The 18,617-nt window shown below is 41.2% G+C and overlaps 1 protein-coding gene across 6 annotated transcripts in view; it reads right to left on the bottom strand.

Annotated features, from left to right (window-relative positions):
• Positions 1–310: 310 nt before the first annotated feature.
• Positions 311–18,617, bottom strand: part of LOC143683444 (zinc finger protein 510-like) — a 98,928-nt gene continuing 80,621 nt past the window's right edge. For 2 of the 6 annotated variants that reach the window (XM_077159496.1, XM_077159497.1), the window contains 5 exons: positions 15,858–15,984; positions 11,273–11,559; positions 10,431–10,489; positions 7,894–8,038; positions 4,830–5,971 (listed from right to left, as the gene is read on the bottom strand). In XM_077159496.1, the coding sequence (XP_077015611.1) occupies positions 5,883–5,971; positions 7,894–8,038; positions 10,431–10,489; positions 11,273–11,348 (369 nt within the window). In that variant the 5' untranslated portion in view covers positions 11,349–11,559; positions 15,858–15,984 and the 3' untranslated portion in view covers positions 4,830–5,882. Of the gene's footprint in view, positions 963–1,514; positions 1,638–4,829; positions 5,972–7,893; positions 8,039–10,430; positions 10,490–11,253; positions 11,560–15,857; positions 15,985–16,118; positions 16,172–18,617 lie in introns of those variants that run through there. The other 4 variants (XR_013175431.1, XM_077159499.1, XM_077159495.1 and 1 more) reach the window with 4 other exon arrangements.

Here is an 18,617-nt window from a genome sequence, read left to right on the forward strand (position 1 = left end):
CACCTGACCTCAGAACATACAATCGCACAACCACATCCCACCCCACCCCCAGCTCCACGCATCTGTACAACAGTTAAAGGACCTTCTGGAGCGGTACCAAGTCATATTCCGAGCTTTGGGATGAACCCAGGCAGTTACAAACCCAGCCCAAGCCCCTAAGCTCTGTGTAAGTGCCCCACACCCTAGACTAGTGCACAGCAGACCCACACACCTGCACAGCCACATCCTCCCAACCACTGGGTACTCATATAATTATGCACTGACTGCTTGACCGTTGCAACCCAATGGCCTGCCCCACAAATGTGCACACTTGTTCCAACCCCCAGTACAACACCTTCTTCTTGGTACACCCTCTACCAACATGGGGGCTGCACCCGGGCTCTTTGTCATCTCTGCAGCACATGCTACACCCCACAATGTGGTGGCTGCCAGGCTCTCACTTGACCCAATGAATGTGCTTAACTCTGCCAGGACTGAGGTGGAATGACTCTTCCACTACAAGGGGGTGGAAGGCCCACTCTCGGCATTTGGGGCAAACTCACCTTCTCCATGGGTTTGGGTGGGTCTGATCTCCTGGTCGGAGGCTTCTTGACTCAACTTCCATGGTTTTGCCTCTGAAGTTATTTTTCTCCCATTGTGTCCCTTCTCTGAATCCCACAGTCCAGACTGGCAGTGGCTCTCTTTATACAGGTCCCACAGCACTCTTGTTGGCTTTCTAGGCAGTAGCCTTGCATCATGCCCATCAGACACAAGGAGTTTCCACAAATTCTTCCTGGATAACTCCATGTTCGATCCTGGTTTTCGCTGAAAAGGCTGACTGGTTCCATCTTACCATGGAACACTATTCTCTAGGGTCTCCCTTCCTGGGAACCCATAATTTTCCAGAACATCAACTTCTGGTTTCTTTCAATGCAAGAGTACAGGTCTCAGCATGTCTCTCTCTGGTCACATTTCATGTTAAGCTGTGAGGAGAAACAAGGCAGCACATTCAACATTTCATTTGGAGATCTCTTCTACTAAATATCCAAGTTCATGGAATTTAAAATCTACCTTCTAGACAAAGTCACTAGTCCATTCTGCCCAATGATCTGCAATTTGAAAACAAGAATCACTTTGCTTTCAGTTTGCAATAACATATGACTCATTTCTGTCTACGGCCTCATCAAAGGTATCTTTAGAGCCCACATTTCTACCAACAGTCTCTTCAAAGCATTCTAGACCTTCTCTTTCAGGATTCACACAATTCTTGCAGATTCTTCCCAATATTCATTTTTAAAAAGCCATTCCAACATGTTTGGTATTGTAAACTGCAGCAGCAGTACCCCACTCTCTGGTACGTAAATCTGTTTTAGTTTTCTAGCTGCAGGAATGCAATATACCACAAACGGAATGGCTTTTTCAAATGGGAATTTAGTAAGTTGCTTGTTTACAGTTCTAAGGCCCAGAAAATGTCCTAAATAAAACAAGTCTATAGGAATGTCCAATCAAAAGCATCCAGGTAAAGATACCTGGGTTCAAGAAGGCCAATGAAGTTCAGGGTTTCTCTCTCAAGTGAGAAGGCACATGGTGAACACAGTCAGAGTTTCTCTGTCCTTTTCAAAGGCACATGGTGAACACGGTTAGGATGCCTCTCTCATCTGGAAGGGCAAATGAAGAGTATGGCATCATCTGTTAGCTTCTTCTCCTGGCTTCCAGTTTCAGGAAGCTCCCTGGGAGGTATGTTACTTCTTCATCTGCAAAGGTTGCTGGCTGGTGGACTCTGCTTCTCATGGACATGGTGTTCTGCTCTGTTCTCTATGCATTTTTCATTCTCAAAAATGCTTCCACTTTTACAGTACTCCAGAAACTTACCAAGACCCACCCAAATGGCAGGAGACATGTTGTCACCTAATCCAGCATAACAACTATTCTTCACTAAGTCATATCTCCAAGAAGAAGATCCAATTCCAGTTTCAAACACACAGTATTGGATAAGGATTATTCTGCCTTTATCAAATGGGATTTAAAATTAGAATACACCTTTTCAAGGGGACGTGCATCCTTTCAAATCAGTACATTCCACCACTTGGATCCTAGAAAGGACATGATTTCCCAATATACAAAATAAATTCCTTCCATAACAATATCAGGGAGCCTTAAACCATTTTGCTAGCAGCAGACATGAAATACACAGTTAGAAAGGAATAAAGTCTGACCAATTTAGTTATGGCACAGTCTTTCAAAGTCAAAATTACCCTCTGGCTTTTGACCTGTAAAAACCCAAGACAAGTCATTTGCTGTCCACATACAAAGGAGGGACAGTCATGGGATACACACATGCATTCCCATAGAGTAGAAGGAACACAGGGGACACAAGACACAAGCAGTTTCGAAAACCTGATGGGCAAAGTCCATTAGATTTCAAAGATTGAGTGTCATTTGTCCTTGGGGCTTCTGAAAGGAGCAGGCCAATCCATGCCAAAGTCCTAAGCAGAGGTCTGCCTCTCTCCAAATGCAGCCTTGGGAGGTACTGGGGAGAACACATTTTTCTTGGCACCACCCACTCTGTGGTTTCCACGGCACATTCTCAACCCCACCATGTGGTGGCAGCTAGGCTCTCCCCATACCCCAGGGAATGGACTTCACTCCCTGCAAGGCCTGAGGTAGAATCACTCTTCCACTGCCACAAGGTGGAAGGCCCATCCTTAGACTTAGGGGCAAACTCACCCTCTCCATGGGCTTGGGTGGGTCCACTCTCCTGGCCTGAGGTATCTTGACTTCACACCTCAGCCTCCATGCTTTTGCCTCTGAAATTATTTTTCTTCAACTGTGTCCCTTCTCCGAACTTCACAGTCCAGACTGGCAGTGGTTCTGTTTAGACAGGTGCCACAGCACTCTCATTGGCTTTCTAGGCAGTAGCCTTGGATCATGTCCAGCAGACAGTAGGAGTTTCCACAAATCCTTTCTGGATTACTCCATGTTCAATCCTGGCCTTCTTTGAAAAGACAGACTGCTTCCATCTTCACATGGAGCACTATTCTCTGGTGTCTCCCTTCCTGGAAGCCCATAATTTTCCAGAACATCAACTTCTGGTTTCTTCATACCCAGGAGTTCAGGTCTCCACTTATCTCTCTCTGGTCGCATTTGACGATAAAGTCAGGAGAAACAAAGCTGCACTTTTGACATTTCAATTGGAGATGTCTTATGCTAAATATCCAAGTTCATGCCATTTAAAATCTACCCTCCGGAAAAAGCCACTAGTCCCTTCTGCCCAATTACCTGCTATTTGAAAGCAAGGATCACCTGCCTTCCAGTTTGCAATCACACGTGCCTCATTTCTGTCAATGGCCTCGTCAGAGGTATCTTTAGAGTCCACCTTTCTACCAATAGTCTCTTCAATGCATTCAAGGCCTTCTCTTTCAAGATTCTCACAATTCTCCCAGATTCTTCCCCTTATTCATTTCAAAAGCTGTCCAACATCTTTGATGTTTGCAAACTGCAGCAGCAGCACCCCACTATCCAGTACCAAAATCTGTTCTCGGTTGCTAGCTGCAGGAATGCAATACACCAGTAATGGAATGGCTTTTAAAAGGCAAATTTAGTAAGTTGCTAGTTCACAGTTCTAAGGCTGAGAAAATGTCCCAACTAAAACAAGTCTACGGAAATTCTAACCTGAGGGATCCAGGGAAAGACACTTTGGATCAAGAAGTCTGATCAAGTTCAGGGTTTCTCTCTCAAGTGAGAAGGCACATGGCGAACACAGAGTTTCTCTCTCACCTGCAAAGGCACACGGTCAGGGTGCCTCTCCATCTGGAAGGGCACACGGCGAGCACAGCATCATCTGCTAGCTTCTTCTCCTGGCTTCCTGTTTCAGGAAGCTCCCTGGGAGGCATGTTCCTTCTTCATCTCCAAAGATCGCTGGCTGTTGGACTCTGCTTCTCATGGCCATGGCATTCTGCTCTGCTCTCTGTGGATCTTTCATTCTGTGAAAATTTCCTCTTTTACAGGACTCCAGAAACTAACCAAGATCCACACAAACAGCTGGAGATATGTCATCACCTAATCCAGAATAACAATCTTTCTTCATTAAATCACATCTCCCGGGAGAGGATCTGATTCCAGTTTCAAAAATACAGTATTGGATAGGGATTTTTCTCTTATATCAAATGGGATTTAAAATTAGAACACACCATTTTGAGAGGACATGCATAATTTCAAATTAGCACATTCCACTGCTTAGACCCTAAAAAGGACATGATTTCCCCATATACATAATACATTTCTTCCAGAACATTACCAGGGAAACTTAAACCATTTCACTAGCAGCAGACATGAAATACACAGTGAGAAAGGAACAAAGTCCTACCAAAGTTAGTGATGGCATGGGCTCAAAGGCAAAATTACCTTCTGGCGTTGGACCTGTAAAAACCTAAGAAAATTCATTTGCTACCAACATACAAAGGAGGAACAGACATGGGATACACATATGCATTCCCATAGTGTGGAGGGAACACAGGGGACAGAGGACCCAAGGAGTTTTGAAAACCTGATGGGCAAAGTCCATTAGATTTCAAAGATTGAATGTCATTCATCCTTGTAGCTTCTGAAAGCAGCAGGCCAAGCAGGGCGAAAGGCCTCTACAGAGGCCTGCCTCTCTCCAAACGCAGCCTTGGGAGACACTGGGTAGAACACCATTTTCTGTGCATCACCCTCTCCCAGCATGGGGGCAACACCCGGGCTCTCTGCTGTCTCCGCGGCACATGCTCAACCCCACCATGTGGCAGCCAGGCTCTCCCCAAACCTCAGGGAATGGGCTTCACTCTTTGTAAGGCCTGAGGCAGAATGATGTTTCCACTGCAATGAGGCGGAAAGCCCTTCCTCGGCCTTTGGGGCAAACTTACCCTCTCCACCAGCTTGGGTGGGTCCCCTCTCCTGGCCCAAGGCTGCTTCATTTCACAACTCAGCCCCCATGGTTTTGCCTCTGAAGTTGTCTTTCATCCATTAGGTCCCTTGTCTGAACCCCACAGTCCAGGCTGGCAGTGGCTCTCTTTATACAGGTGCCACAGCACTCTGATTGGCTTTCTAGGCAGCAGACTTGGACCATGCCCATCAGACATAAGGAGTATCCTTCCTGGATAACTCCATGTCCGACCCTGGCTTTCTGTGAAAAGGCTGACTGGTTCCATCCTCACATGGAGCACTGTTCTCTGGGGTTTCCCTTTCTGGAAGTCCATAAATTTCCAGAACATCAGCTTCTGGTTTCTTCATTCACAAGAGTTCAGGTCTCAGCTTATCTCTTTGGTCACATTTCACGATAAGCTGTGAGCAGAAACCAGGCTGCACTTTCGATATTTCATTTGGAGATCTGTTCTGCTAAATATCCAAGTTCATGGCATTTAAAATGTACCTTCCAGACAAAGGCACTAGTCCATTCTGCCCAATTAACTGCTATTTGAAAACAAGGATCACCTGCCTTCCAGTTTGCAATCACACACACCTCATTTCTGTCTGTGGCCTCCTCAGAGGTATCTTTAGAGTCCATATTTCTACCCACAGTCTCTTCAAAGCATTGTAGGCCTTCTCTTTCAAGGTTCTCACAATTCTCCCAGATTCTTCCCCTTATCCATTTAAAAAACCATTTCAACGTCTTTGGTATTTACAAACTGCAGCAGCAGCACCCCACTCTCTGGTACCAAAATCTGTTTTACTTTGCTACCTGAAGGAATACAATACAGCAGAAATGGAAAGGTTTTTAAAAAGGCAAATTTATTAAGCTGCTAATTTTCAGTTCTCAGGTTGAGTAGCTGTCCCAATTAAAACAAGTCTACAGAAATGTCCAATCTAAGGCATCCAGGGAAAGATATCTTGCTTCAAGAAGGCTGATGAATTTCAGGGTTTCTCTCTCAAGTGAGAATGCACATTTTGAATACAGTCAGACTATCTCTCTTGTCTGCAAAGGCACACTTGAACGTGGTCAGGGTGCCTCTCTCATCTGGAAGGGCCCGTGGCAAACACAGCATCATCTACTAGCTGCTTCTTCCGGCTTCCTGTTGCAGGAAGCTCCCTGGGAGTCATGTTCCTTCTTCATCTCCAAAGGTCACTATCGTGTGGACTCTGCTTCTCGTGGCCATGTTGTTCTGCTCGACTCTCTGTGGATCTTTCACTCTCCAAAATGTTTCCTGTTTTACAGGACTCCAGAACCTTACCAAGACCCACCCAGATGGTTGAAGACATGGCATCACCTAATCCATCTTAACAACCACTCTTGATTAAATCACACCTCCTGGATCTGATTATAGTTTCAAACATACATTATTGGATAGGGATTATTCTCCCTTTATGAAATGGGATTTAAATTGCAACACAGCTACTTGGAGCCAAGCTGATGTCACTGTGAGATGCTGGGCAAGCTAGATCCTGGAGTGAGCCAGGGGAAGTCAAGAGATTAAAGCCATCCCTGGAAAAGCAAAATGTGGATGCCCTATAGGAACAGAGGCTGAAAGCAATAGAGCCCAGGGGAAGGGACCAGCAGATGCCACCCATGTGACTACCCAGCTGACAGGTGTTCCAGACCCATCAGCCTTTCTTGAGGGAAGGTAACCTCTTGTTGGTGCCTTAATTTGGACATTTCCAGAGGTTTAAAATTGCAAACTTGGAAGTTATGAAATACCCCCCTTTTAAAGGCTATTCCAGTTTAGGTGCATCATATCCCAGCAGCTTACAATCTAACACACACAATAACAGGGAAACATGGGACCAAAGCAGTATTTTGCCATTAAATCCAAGGTGAGAAGGAACAAAGACATTTGGTCGATGACTGGACATACTGGAATATCATTTCAAGCATAAGGAGAAATTAGGAAAAGATCCATGTGAGTTCAGTAAACCAGTGTGAGATCATTTCACAGTGGAGGAAAAAAAGTAGATGTAAACTAAAGAAATTCTAGTCATCCTAATGTAATTTTGCAATAAAAGACATGAACAGACAATGTTATCTATATTGTCTGTACTTCTCTCCTCCCATACTTTCCTTATTTAAATTGGATATACACATAAATACTTTTGTAAGAAATAAGTAAACTAGTAAACTTAAAATGCAAATACTCAGATAACCACAGTCATTAACATATTTGAATCTATCTAGATTCTCCTCACCTATGCTGAGTCCCCTTTCCACCCAAGATGTAACTTCATCACATATAATTAGACCCTTTTTTGGTATAGAAAACAGGAGGCTATTTACTTTTTATTATTTCTAAGCATTATTAATTTACACATAGATTTATGAGTTCCTTTTGCCTATATATTTTGATTCTTAGATTTATTCTGGCTGCTACCCTTGGTTAATACAGTACACTATATGAAAATATGATTTATTTGTAAGTTGCCTTGCCAGAACACATAGAGATCATTTATATATTTTTTTATGTTGACATGGCCTTTCTTTTTACCTGGTGAACACATGCAAGAGCATTTCCAGAATACATAAGCCTGGGAGTGGAACTGCTGGGACAGAGAAAATGAATGCATTTATTGTAAGGATAATGATCACCTCTTTCCCCAGTTACTGTGCCAATTCCCACTGCTGCCTGCCTTGTGAAGTTCTTCTCATACATTACTACTTCCTGGGTAGGGTCAGACTTCTTAATCACTGACAACTTACTCGGTGTAAATTCACAAACTCTGTGTCAGATTACTAATAAAGTAATGGATATGCATGGTAGGTATTTGTGTTTTCTATTCTGAAAAATGCCAGATCATTGTTCTCTGCCCATTTTTTTTCAAAATCATTTGCTTTATAAAAAGCTTTTATGATGTTCAATACGTAAAAAATATTGATTTCTAACTATGAGATAAGATCTTGTCCAATTACCATGGGAATGAAACAGTAAATAAAATTGAGAAAAATCTTACTCTTTGTGCCAGTTTCACCCACTGAGGGAAGGCACCTGTAGTTCTCCAGCATCATGTCGCTGTACAGGGTCCTCTGCACAGGGCCCAGAAGCTGCCACTTTTCCTGGGGGAACACCACAGCCACCTCCGTGAGTGACACTGAAGCCTGTAACAAGACATTCCTGTTCATTCTGAAAGGCTCACAATTAGGTCACACAGAAAAATACATAAGAACTCTATTCTTAGGATGTTTACTGTAAAGGTCTTAAAGGAAATGATTATAAAGAATGCCTATCCTGAACTTAATTTATCATATCCTTTGATGGTACTCAATTTGTGAAAATTCATACAACATAATGTGTATGTATTTTGGGTTACACACATGTACTATCAGCAAATATATTTTAAAAGATATATTTTTAAACTATTTTTTATATCATGTAAAAAGTGAAAATACACTTCCTACAATTTTCATCCCATACCCCAGTAGACTACCCTCAGCAAACCCTAGGTCAGGGGTCAGCACATTATGGGCCAATTGCTTCTGGACTCAGTTTTTATAAATAAAGGTTTACTGGAACACTGCAATGCACAATCATTTACTTATTGACTGTAGTTGCTTCTGGGTAGGGAAAAGGAAGAGCAGTCATTGTCTAAATCCACTCAGATCTACTGCTTATTGTTATATTTACATATTGACTGTGGAGCTGAATAGTCAGAGATCTTATGACTTTCACAGCTGAAAATACTTTCTACCTAACCCTTCAGAGAAAAAAATGTGCCAGTTCCTGGACTATATAGCCAATTAAAAAAAGGACTGTCTGACTATAATCAAATAACAAAGAAAGCACATTTTACAGAGAGAGAAATGTAGGCACGTTTTTGGGCTTATTTGCATTCCGGTGGGGGTAGAACTATTGTAAATAAGATATCCTAAAAAGCACTTGTGTTAAGGTTGGGTTTTAAACCAGATTACTGGAATCCTTTATAAGCAGAGTGAAAGTCAGACAGAGAATAAGTCATGAGAAGGAGCTGAAAGGCAGTGCAACCCAGAGAGGCCAGCAGAGGCTGCCACATGCATTGCCACATGAAGTAAAGACAAGGAAGAAGGACTGTTGGTAAGAGACCCAGAATGCCAGTCTTATGGAGAAAGCATCACCTTGATTTCAGACTCCTAGCCTCAAATCCATGAGTTATCAATTCTCATTGTTTAAACCAACCCATTCCATGGTATTTGATTAACAGTCAGGATACTAAAACAATAAGAGAATATCCTTGTTCATGGGAAACGTACATCGAACTATTTTGTGTGCAATGTGTATTTGTGTAACCTGCTCTCAAATGTTCAGAAGATAGAAAGCATATACTCAACTGCAAATAGGAGTACTCCAAAGGAAGAATGAGTAAACATGAATCAAAGTTAATTGGGATAATCCAAACTGAGGGATGGAAAGTAAAAAAGAATGAAGAACAATGAGCAAAGCCTTGGAGACCAGTGGGACATCAACATACATGTAACTGGCACTGCAGAAGGAGAAGAGAAAAAGGGAAGAATAATTTGAAGGAAAATGGCTAAAAACTTCCCAAATTGGATGGTCAATATTCATGTACACATTCAAGAATGTCAATAAACTAAAAGTATGATAATTCAAATACAAACATACTTTATCACAAACATGATAAAATACTGCTGGACACCAAAGACAATGAGTGAATCTTGAAAGCAGTAACAGAGAAGCAATCCATCAATTACAAAAATTCCTGAGTAAGACTAACATGCATGCAACTAACAAGTTTCTAAATACATGAGGTAAAAATTTAGTGAATGGAAAGAAATAGACATTTTGCCAATAAATCTAATGAAAGATGTCCAACATTTCATTCACCTCTACAGTGAAAAACTCAGCAGCATTTTCTGTGGAAATTGACAAAATTCCTAGGACAATGCAACAGACCTAAAATTGCCATAAATTCTTGAAGAGGTAGGACTTGGGGACTATACACTACCATATTTCAAGACTTACTATAAAGCAACAGTAATTACGACAGTGAAGTACTAGCCAAGATAGATAACTAGGGCTTCATAGAATATAAAGTTTAGCTTAGACCTGTACTGTCAATTGATTGACAACAGAGGCTTCAGTGCAACTTAGCAGACCAAGGATGGTCGTTCCAACTTGAGGGTTGTTAGTGAAAAGATCTGTACTGTCACCAACATGAAAAACATCAGGATGTTCTGCCAGACTTCACTGTGTTTTGTTTCCATGAGGTTTGTTTTATTCTTCCCATCAATTAAAATTGGTAAACAAATATTATCTGTCTTCTGTGGCTTTCAGAAATGGGAGAAATAAACTTGAAGCTCCACTTTAGAAATCTACACCACCACAGGACCTGAATTTTCCTAGATGACAACTTTACCCCACTATCCTGCCTTTCCTCCCTAATGAATCTTACCTAATGATTCTGATCTATTTCGAATTCTGCTTTTCCATTTTAACGTGTGGACCCATAAACATTTATAAAATCCACCATAAAAAATGTGTTAAGAAACAACTCACCTGAGATATGTTCAATTTCTGCTCCTTTTGGAAGAGTGCAGAGAACTGGAATGGATAAGCTGAAGTACAAAAAGAGGAATTGACTCATGAGAGATCAGGTGAGCTCCTTCTCTTCCTGCCTCAAAATCTTATCACAACAGCTTTCATGACCTGAACTTGTGCATCTCCTATAGGATCACCTGTGTTGAACCTCACAATTTTTCACTGGTTGAATTAAACTCTTTTCCTATTGATCTATGAACAATCAATGCCCCTCTGACCAACTCACAAAAAATTAAAAGAGGATTAATAGTAATAGTTTCTTAATATTATTTACATCTCAAGGTAGAAAATCAACAGAAAATTCTGAAAAAAGAAAGATGGGATTTTTTAATGACAGAAAATTTCTTAATCCTATTGTTCTAACTGGTTGCTGTTTTTCAAGAGGACTTTTTGATCAGACAGTTCTGTTGACTTATTGAGACAGACTGAGCACCAGTACTCCTAGCACTGTGCTGAACCTGGAAAAGCCACTCCTTTGAGGCCTGATAGTTTATTAAGCTTTCAAGAGTCAGAAATAAAGTCCCCTACCTGTACTATTATTTTGTGACTCTATATATTCATGATAGAGGGAGCCACAGACAAGCTCTAGATGCAACTAGACTGACACGGTGTGAGAACAACTCAGAATCTAGAAAGAGTGAGGGAAGAATGAAGAAAATGGGAGGCCCTTGAAGGAGGAGTGGAGGCAGAATCTCCTCAGCTCTGGCTGAGTCTGTCCTCCCTGCAGATAATGCCCTCATATTCCCTCCAGCCATGTGGCAGTTCCTGGGCAGTCACTCACCCCTTTCAACCCAGGTCACCAACTTCTGCAAGTTTATCCATGATGTCCACTGTCACATGGACTGGGATTGCTTGTGGATGTGGCAACATCACCATCTAATTCACTCAGGGCAAGGGGATCAAAAATGACTTCTGGTGGACCAATTCAAGACCCGTTCTTTTCTGGACTCTTCTGCCCTGCTCTGTAGCTCTGCTGAGTAGTCTCTGGCCAGCACAGCTGCTCTTTCAGGTAGGTCTCCTGTTTGTGCAGCTCTGTCCTTCCTGCCCCATGAGCACTGCTTCATTCCAGGGAGGCTGGGACCTAGGCCTGGGGAGAAAAATCAGGTTAGTTAAAACCTTCATCTAGAGAAGAGTTGCTCAAAATCGGCAATTCTGATATTTTGTGCTGGGTAATTGTGTGGTATGGGGGGCTGACTTGGGCATTGTAGAATATTTAGCTGTATCTCTGGCCTTTTCCCAATAGAGGCCAACAGCACTTCCTTTCTCAGTTGTGACAAGCAGAACTTTCTCTAGACATTCCAAAAAGACCCTGGGGAGCAAAACTGGCCCTCCCCATCCCCAGCTGACTTAAACGTGACTCTTGGACTTCAGGACTGTACCACCCATGTCTGTGGTCAGTAGCCACGTGACCAAAGTATTTGAAATGTGACTAGTGTAACATGTTGAAATAATATTTTGGATGTTTTGGGTTAAACACAATGTATCCTTAAAATTAATTTCATGTATTTATTTTACTTTATTAATGTCACTAGGAGAATATTAAAAATTATACACGTGGCCCCCTTACCTATCAATCAGACAAGTACTGCACTAGAACATCAGGCTGTGCCTATTAAAAGCAGACACAGACTTGACAGAGCAGGAAGGGCAAGAGCCTCAGTCTGGTCCAAGGTCTTTGGAGAGAAGCCAGAATTTACGGAATAAATCCACCTGGCAGAGAGTCATTGTGTCCACATTCACTTCACCATCATAGTCTTAGAGATTTGGGTACAAGTCACTCTGCTAAGTGCTGTTAACACTGAACTTTAGGCATGGAGTCTATTAGGAATAACCTGAATTTGGGAAGCATATCTACATTTGCATTCTAGCTCCTCCACCCCTGAAAGTTATATTTAAAGGTTATTTAACCTTTAAAACTGTTTTCCTTTTTGAAAATATGGTGTTCTAGTTCCCTTGCTGCTGGAACGCAATATACCAGAAATGAAATGGCTTCGAAAAAGAGGAATGTAATAAACTTCTAGTTTACAGTTCTAAAGTCAAGAAAATGTCCCAATTAAAACAAGTCAATAGAAATGTCCAATCAAAGGTATCCATCCAGTGAAAGATACCTGGTTCAAGAAGGCTGATGAAGTTCAGGGCTTCTCTCTCAAGTGAGAAGGCACATGGCAAACACAGTCAGGGCTTCTCTCTCAGCTGGAAGGGCACGTGGCAAACACAGCATCATCTGCTAGCTTTCTCTCCTGGCTTCCAGTTCCATGAGGCTCTCTGGGAGGCATTTTCCTTCTCATCTCCAAAGGTCGCTGGCTCCTGCACTCTCTGCTTCATGGTACTGCAGCAATCTCTGCTCTCTCTGAATCTCTCTCATTCTCCAAAATGTTCGCTCTTTTATAGGACTTCAGAAACTAATCAAGACCCACCCAAATGGGTGGGGACATGCCTCCAGCTAATCCAGTTTAACAATCACTCTTGATTAAATCACATAGCTTTAAAAAACATGGCTTTTCTAGGGTACATACATCATTTCAAACCAGCACATATGGTTACACCTATAATTAGGGCATTTGTAAGGATTAAATGAAATACTAAATGAAAAGAACAAAGCAGCATCTGAATATGATGGAAGACAACATTTACACGTTACTTACTAAGTGGCCTTTGGCTGAATGATGCAGAGGCAACACCTCTGCTCTGAGAATGACACCACGAGGCAGTTTTACTGACACCCTCCTTTTCAGATGAGGAACCAGCCTGTAGCTCCTGTGAAAGCGCTGGAATTTACTAGGGTCTCTCTGGCTGTGGAGCTCACTTTCCTGGAACCACCTTATCTGCACTCGTGGTCCCCTTTACAAACCTTTACTATGTTTTGCTCTTCAATGTAGTGTACTGCTCTTATAGTGGGCCGTGCAGAAGTCTGGGAGGTCCTGGAGAAGCAGCATCAGACAAGGGGGAAGGAATGGAGGGAGAAAGGAGGGGAGGGAAAATAGGGGGTGGGGGAAAGGGATGGCCAGGTATACAACCAGCTCTCCCCCTGGCTCAGCTGACCAGGGCTGTGTTGGGGTCACAGGCAGAGCTGGGGAAGCTGAAGGCAGGGACTGAGTCTTCTAAGTTGTTGGATTTCTGAAGGTCCTGTGGATTTGTCCTCTTTATAAATGTGAATTTCAGTCTTTGACAATTTAGGCCCTACTCAGTATCATATGAGCTTCCTTAGAGAAGAAAAAAACAAACTTACTTTCCCTTAAACAGGTTTCACTTTCATTTTATCTATTTAGGATAGTCTTTCACTGGTGCATGTTCTTAGTTGCTAGAGTGAAAGGAATTTCTATTTCCATTTAATTTGTTCTTTGTTGGTGTACACAATCACAACTGATTTTTTCATGTTTATCTGGTAGGCTCCAACTTTGCTGACTTCATTTTTTAGCAGTTAGTTTTCTTGTGGATTTTTTGGATTTTCTATGAGAAGGATCATGTCATTGGGGAATAAAGTTTTATCTCCTCCTTTACAATATGGATGCCACATATTTCCTTTTCTAGCCTAATTCCTCAGACCAGAATTTACAATAGAATTGGCAGGATAGGCATCCATGTCTATTCTCTGATTTTAGTAAGAAAGTTTTGTTTTTCATGGTCATGACTTTTTATTTTATCTTTATTGACATATGTTACATATTCACATGTGATGTAATCATCCAAAATGTACAACAAATGCTTCACAATATCATCATATATCTATGCATTTATCATCACAATCAACTTTTTCTTTTTTCTGAAAAATAACCTATATACAAAAATGCAATTAATTTCAAAGCACACTGCAACAATTAGTTATAGAATAGGTTTCAGAGTTTGGTATGGGTTACAATTCTACAATTTTAGGTTTTTACTGCTAGCTGCTCTAAGATATTGGAGACTAAAAGAAATATCAATATATTAATTCAGCAATCATACTCATTTGTTAAACCCTACATTCTCTGTATCACTCCACCATCATTTTTTATCTTTCTCCCACTCTTATGGGTTATTTGAGCTATGACCATTCTAAGTTTCTCACTTTTGAAGGACAATTTGGCTGTGTAGAGATATTAACTGGAATTCTGTCTTGTAAGATCTTAAATACATCATACACTGCAATCTTGCCACCATCAGCACCAGCTGAGGAGTCCCAACTCAATCTTACATGCTTTTCTTTATACATAAATAGATTGTTTTTCTCTTGCTGCTTTCAGGATTTTCTGCTTATCTTCATTTGACAGACTGATTATTATGGGTCTTGGAGTAGGCCTACATGGATTTATTCTGTTTGGAGTTCATTGGGCTTCTATATTTACGTATTTATGTTTTTTGTAAGGGTTGAGATGTTTTCCCCCATTATATGCTGAACTAATCTTTCTAGCTGTTTACTCTTCTCTTCTTCTGAGACATGATGATTCTAATATTTCTGCACTTTGTTTTGTCCATCATTGCCCTGAACTCCAATTTACATCTTTCCATTTTTTTCCTATGTGCTCATTTGCACATTCAAAATCATTTGTCCTATCCTCTAGATTCCTTGTTCTTTCTTTCACCTCTTGAAATCTGCTGTTTTGTGTCTCTACTATATTTTTGACTTGGTCTACAGCATCTTTCACTTCTATGATATCTGCTATTTTTCTATTTATTCTTCAAATTCCTCTTTATGCTCTTCTAGTGTCTTCTTGATCTCCTTTATGTCATTAGCCATCCCATTTACTTTATATAGTAGATTTGTATGAACAACTTTGATTAGTTGTTCCAAAGTCTGTGTCTCCTCTGGTATCTTAATTTGGTCATTAGGCTGGGCTCTACCTTTCTGCATCTTCATATGGTTAGAGATCCTCTGTGGCCTTTGAGACATGTAAGTATCTTGATAGGGTTCCTTTTGAACTTGACTTCATTCAGTAGTCCAAAGCTTTGTATTTGTGGGATGGATGTGGAGCAGGATGTGGGGCACATCCATGTGGTGACAGGTTGTGGCAGATGCATAGGTACGGGTTGGGGATGCTATGCTGGTGCCTGTGAGCCTGCAGTGCAGGGCACTGGGCTGTGGAGGTGAGTGTGGGGGCTGTGGGGGTGGAATGCAATACCCTTTAAAGTGGAAAAGTTGAATGCTTAGGCGCACACATGAACCTTTTGTGTCTGACACCTTTTTCCAAAAGAGGAAGAAGACAAAGTTTCAGAGGTATCTTGAAGGTGCTGTGTTGAACAAATTATGTCTTTCAAACACTCTTTCTAGACCCCATAAGGATTTAGTTACTTTGGAATTCAAAATGAAAAAAGCTGAGTATCAAAAGTGTTCATGTGTGATGGCAAAATTTAAGGGAAATACCTTCTATAGAGAAGTACACAAGTAAGTCATACAAACATGCTCACCCACGGAGATGAGGCAGATGCATTTCTCCAGCTTCACATCTCTTTACAGGTTCTTCTGAGCAGGGCCCAGGTGCTGCCACTCCTCCTGGGTGAGTTCCACAGCCACGTCCCTGAGTGACACTGAGGCCTGGAACGAGACATTTCTGTTCATGTTGAAGGAGTCACAAGTAGGTCATTTCACAGAAAATACATAAGAAATCTATTCTTAGGATGTTTACTGTAAAAATCTTAAAAGAAATGATTATAGAGAAGAATGCTTACCCTGGACTTAATTTTCTCATATGCTTTGATGGTATTCAATTCATAAAAATGTTTATAACATAAAATTAATGTGCATATATTTATGAATTATATAAATGTACTGTCAATACATATATTAGAAAAGCTGTTGCTTCTTAAAACGATTTTTTATAGTATGTAAAAAAATCAATACACTTCCTACAACTTTCATTACACATCCAGATAGACTACCCTCAGCACACTCTAGGTCAGCAGTCAGCAAACTATGCTCCAATTCCAGTTGGACCGAGCTTTTACAAATAAAGTTTTACTGGAATGCTACAATGCTCAATCATTTACTGTGATTGCTTCTGGGTAGGTTACAGGAAGAACAGGCATTGCCTAAATCCACTCAGACCTATTGTTTACTGCTATACCATATTTACAAACTGACTGTGGAGCCGAACAGTCAGAGATCCTATGACTCTTACAGCTGCAAATACTTTCTAACTGATGCTTCAGAGAAAAAAATGTGCCAATTCCTGGACTACATAGCCAATTAAAAGAAGGACTGTCTGACTATAGTAAAATAACAAAGAGAGTACATTTTATCAAGAGAGATATGTAGACAAAGCAAAAAGGATAAAATAATACACATCCTGTGAACACTGACCAAATGAAAGTTGATGTGGTTATATTAATACCAAGAGCAGTAGATTTAAAGGTAAGAAATAATTATGAAAGATAAAAAGAACAGATTAAAATGATAAAATGGTCTTTCCAACCAGAACACAGAACCTGTTTGCATGCACCTCCTCCAAATATGCAAACAGAAATTGACAAGATTGAGATACTACAGTCTAAAGGCCAAATCTGACCCACCATCTGTTTAGTGGGTAAAATTTTACTGAAACACAGCCACATTCACTCCTTTAGGTATCATCTTAGCTGTGATAGTGCTATAGCTGCAGAGTTCAGTAGCTGCAACAAAGAGTATGGCTTACAAAGCTGACCACTGGAGATTCATGGAAAATATTTGCTCACCACCATGGTAAAAGATTTAAATTACATAATAAACCACGATAACTGAGACTGAAATGGACTAATCACTGCATTATGATATTTTCTGGTGCATTGTTTTTTATTTCAAAAACAGAACATTAGCCTCAACAAATTACAAAAAATTAAAATCGTGCAGAGTATATTTGTGCTTTAGCTTAAGTACAGAGACCTGAAAAAAGCAAAACATCATCAGCACAAGAATAAAAACTGCTGGGTAAACTGAAAATCAGTTTTCTTGAACCCATCAGGGAACTGAAATTGCAGAGCAAACACCAATCTGAAATAAGGAGAGGCAGGCCACTGAAGACTGCAAAAGGGCCTGCTCAGTTGGTGATTTGGAGCAGATGGTACCTGACTCCATATAAACCACTAAGAAGATAAAAGGAGACAAATTTCAACACTTGTGAAGTATAGTGAAATGTGGGTTACAATGACTGTGTGAAGACCCAGGGGTCTAGAGACTGTCCTGTGGGACTTCCCCTGGAGGCCACGCTGTCAGTCACAGGTAAGACTGGAGAGAATCCAAAAGAAAGCCCCCTGAAGGTACTGGTTAGGGTAGAGAAAGAATAATCACTGTCTGAATCCATTCAGACCGATTGCTTATAAGTACAATAGAACAAATCACTTATAGAAAAGGAAAGTCCTGTAAACACATATCCTGGGTGGGACCCCTCTTGTGGCCTGAAGCTTCTTAACTTCAGACCTCAGCCTACATGGTTTTCCCTCTGAAGTTATTTTTCCTCCACTGTGTCCCTTCCATGAACCCCACAGTCCAGACTGGCAGTGGCTGTCTTTATACAGGTCCCACAGCACTCTCGTTGGCTTTCTAGGCAGTAGCCTTGGATCATACCCTCAGACATAAAGAGTTTCCACAAATTCTTCCTGGAAACTCCCTGACTGAACCTGGTTTTCTCTGAAAAGCATGACTGGTTTCATCCTCACAGGGAGCACTATTCTCTGGGGTCTCTCTTTCTGGGAACCCATAATTTTCCAGAACATCAACTTCTGCTTTGTTTCTACCCAAGAGTTCAGGTGTCAGCTTCTCTCTTTTCGGTCACATGTCACGATAAGCTGTGAGGAGAAACCAAGCTGCACTTTCGACAGTGAATTTGGAGATCTCTTCTGCTAAATATCCAAGCTCATGGCATTTAAATCTACCTGTCAGACAAAGCCACTAGTCCATTCGGCCTGACGATCTGCTCTTTGAAAACAAGGATCATCTTCTTTCAGGTTTGCAAAAACACATGCCTCATTTCAGTCTATGACCTCGTCAGAGGGATCTTTAGAGTCCACATTTCTAACAACAGTCTCTTCACAGCATTCTAGGCCTTCTCGTAAAAGGTTAGCACAATTCTCCCAGATTCTTCCCCTAATCCATTTCAAAAGCTGTTCCAACATCTTTGGTATTTGCAAACTGGAGCAGCAGCACCCCACTCTCTGGTACCAAAACCTGTTCTAGTTGCTAGCTGCAGGAATGCA

This window comes from Tamandua tetradactyla, chromosome 5 (assembly GCF_023851605.1).
Source record: "Tamandua tetradactyla isolate mTamTet1 chromosome 5, mTamTet1.pri, whole genome shotgun sequence".
Lineage (NCBI taxonomy): Eukaryota > Metazoa > Chordata > Mammalia > Pilosa > Myrmecophagidae > Tamandua > Tamandua tetradactyla.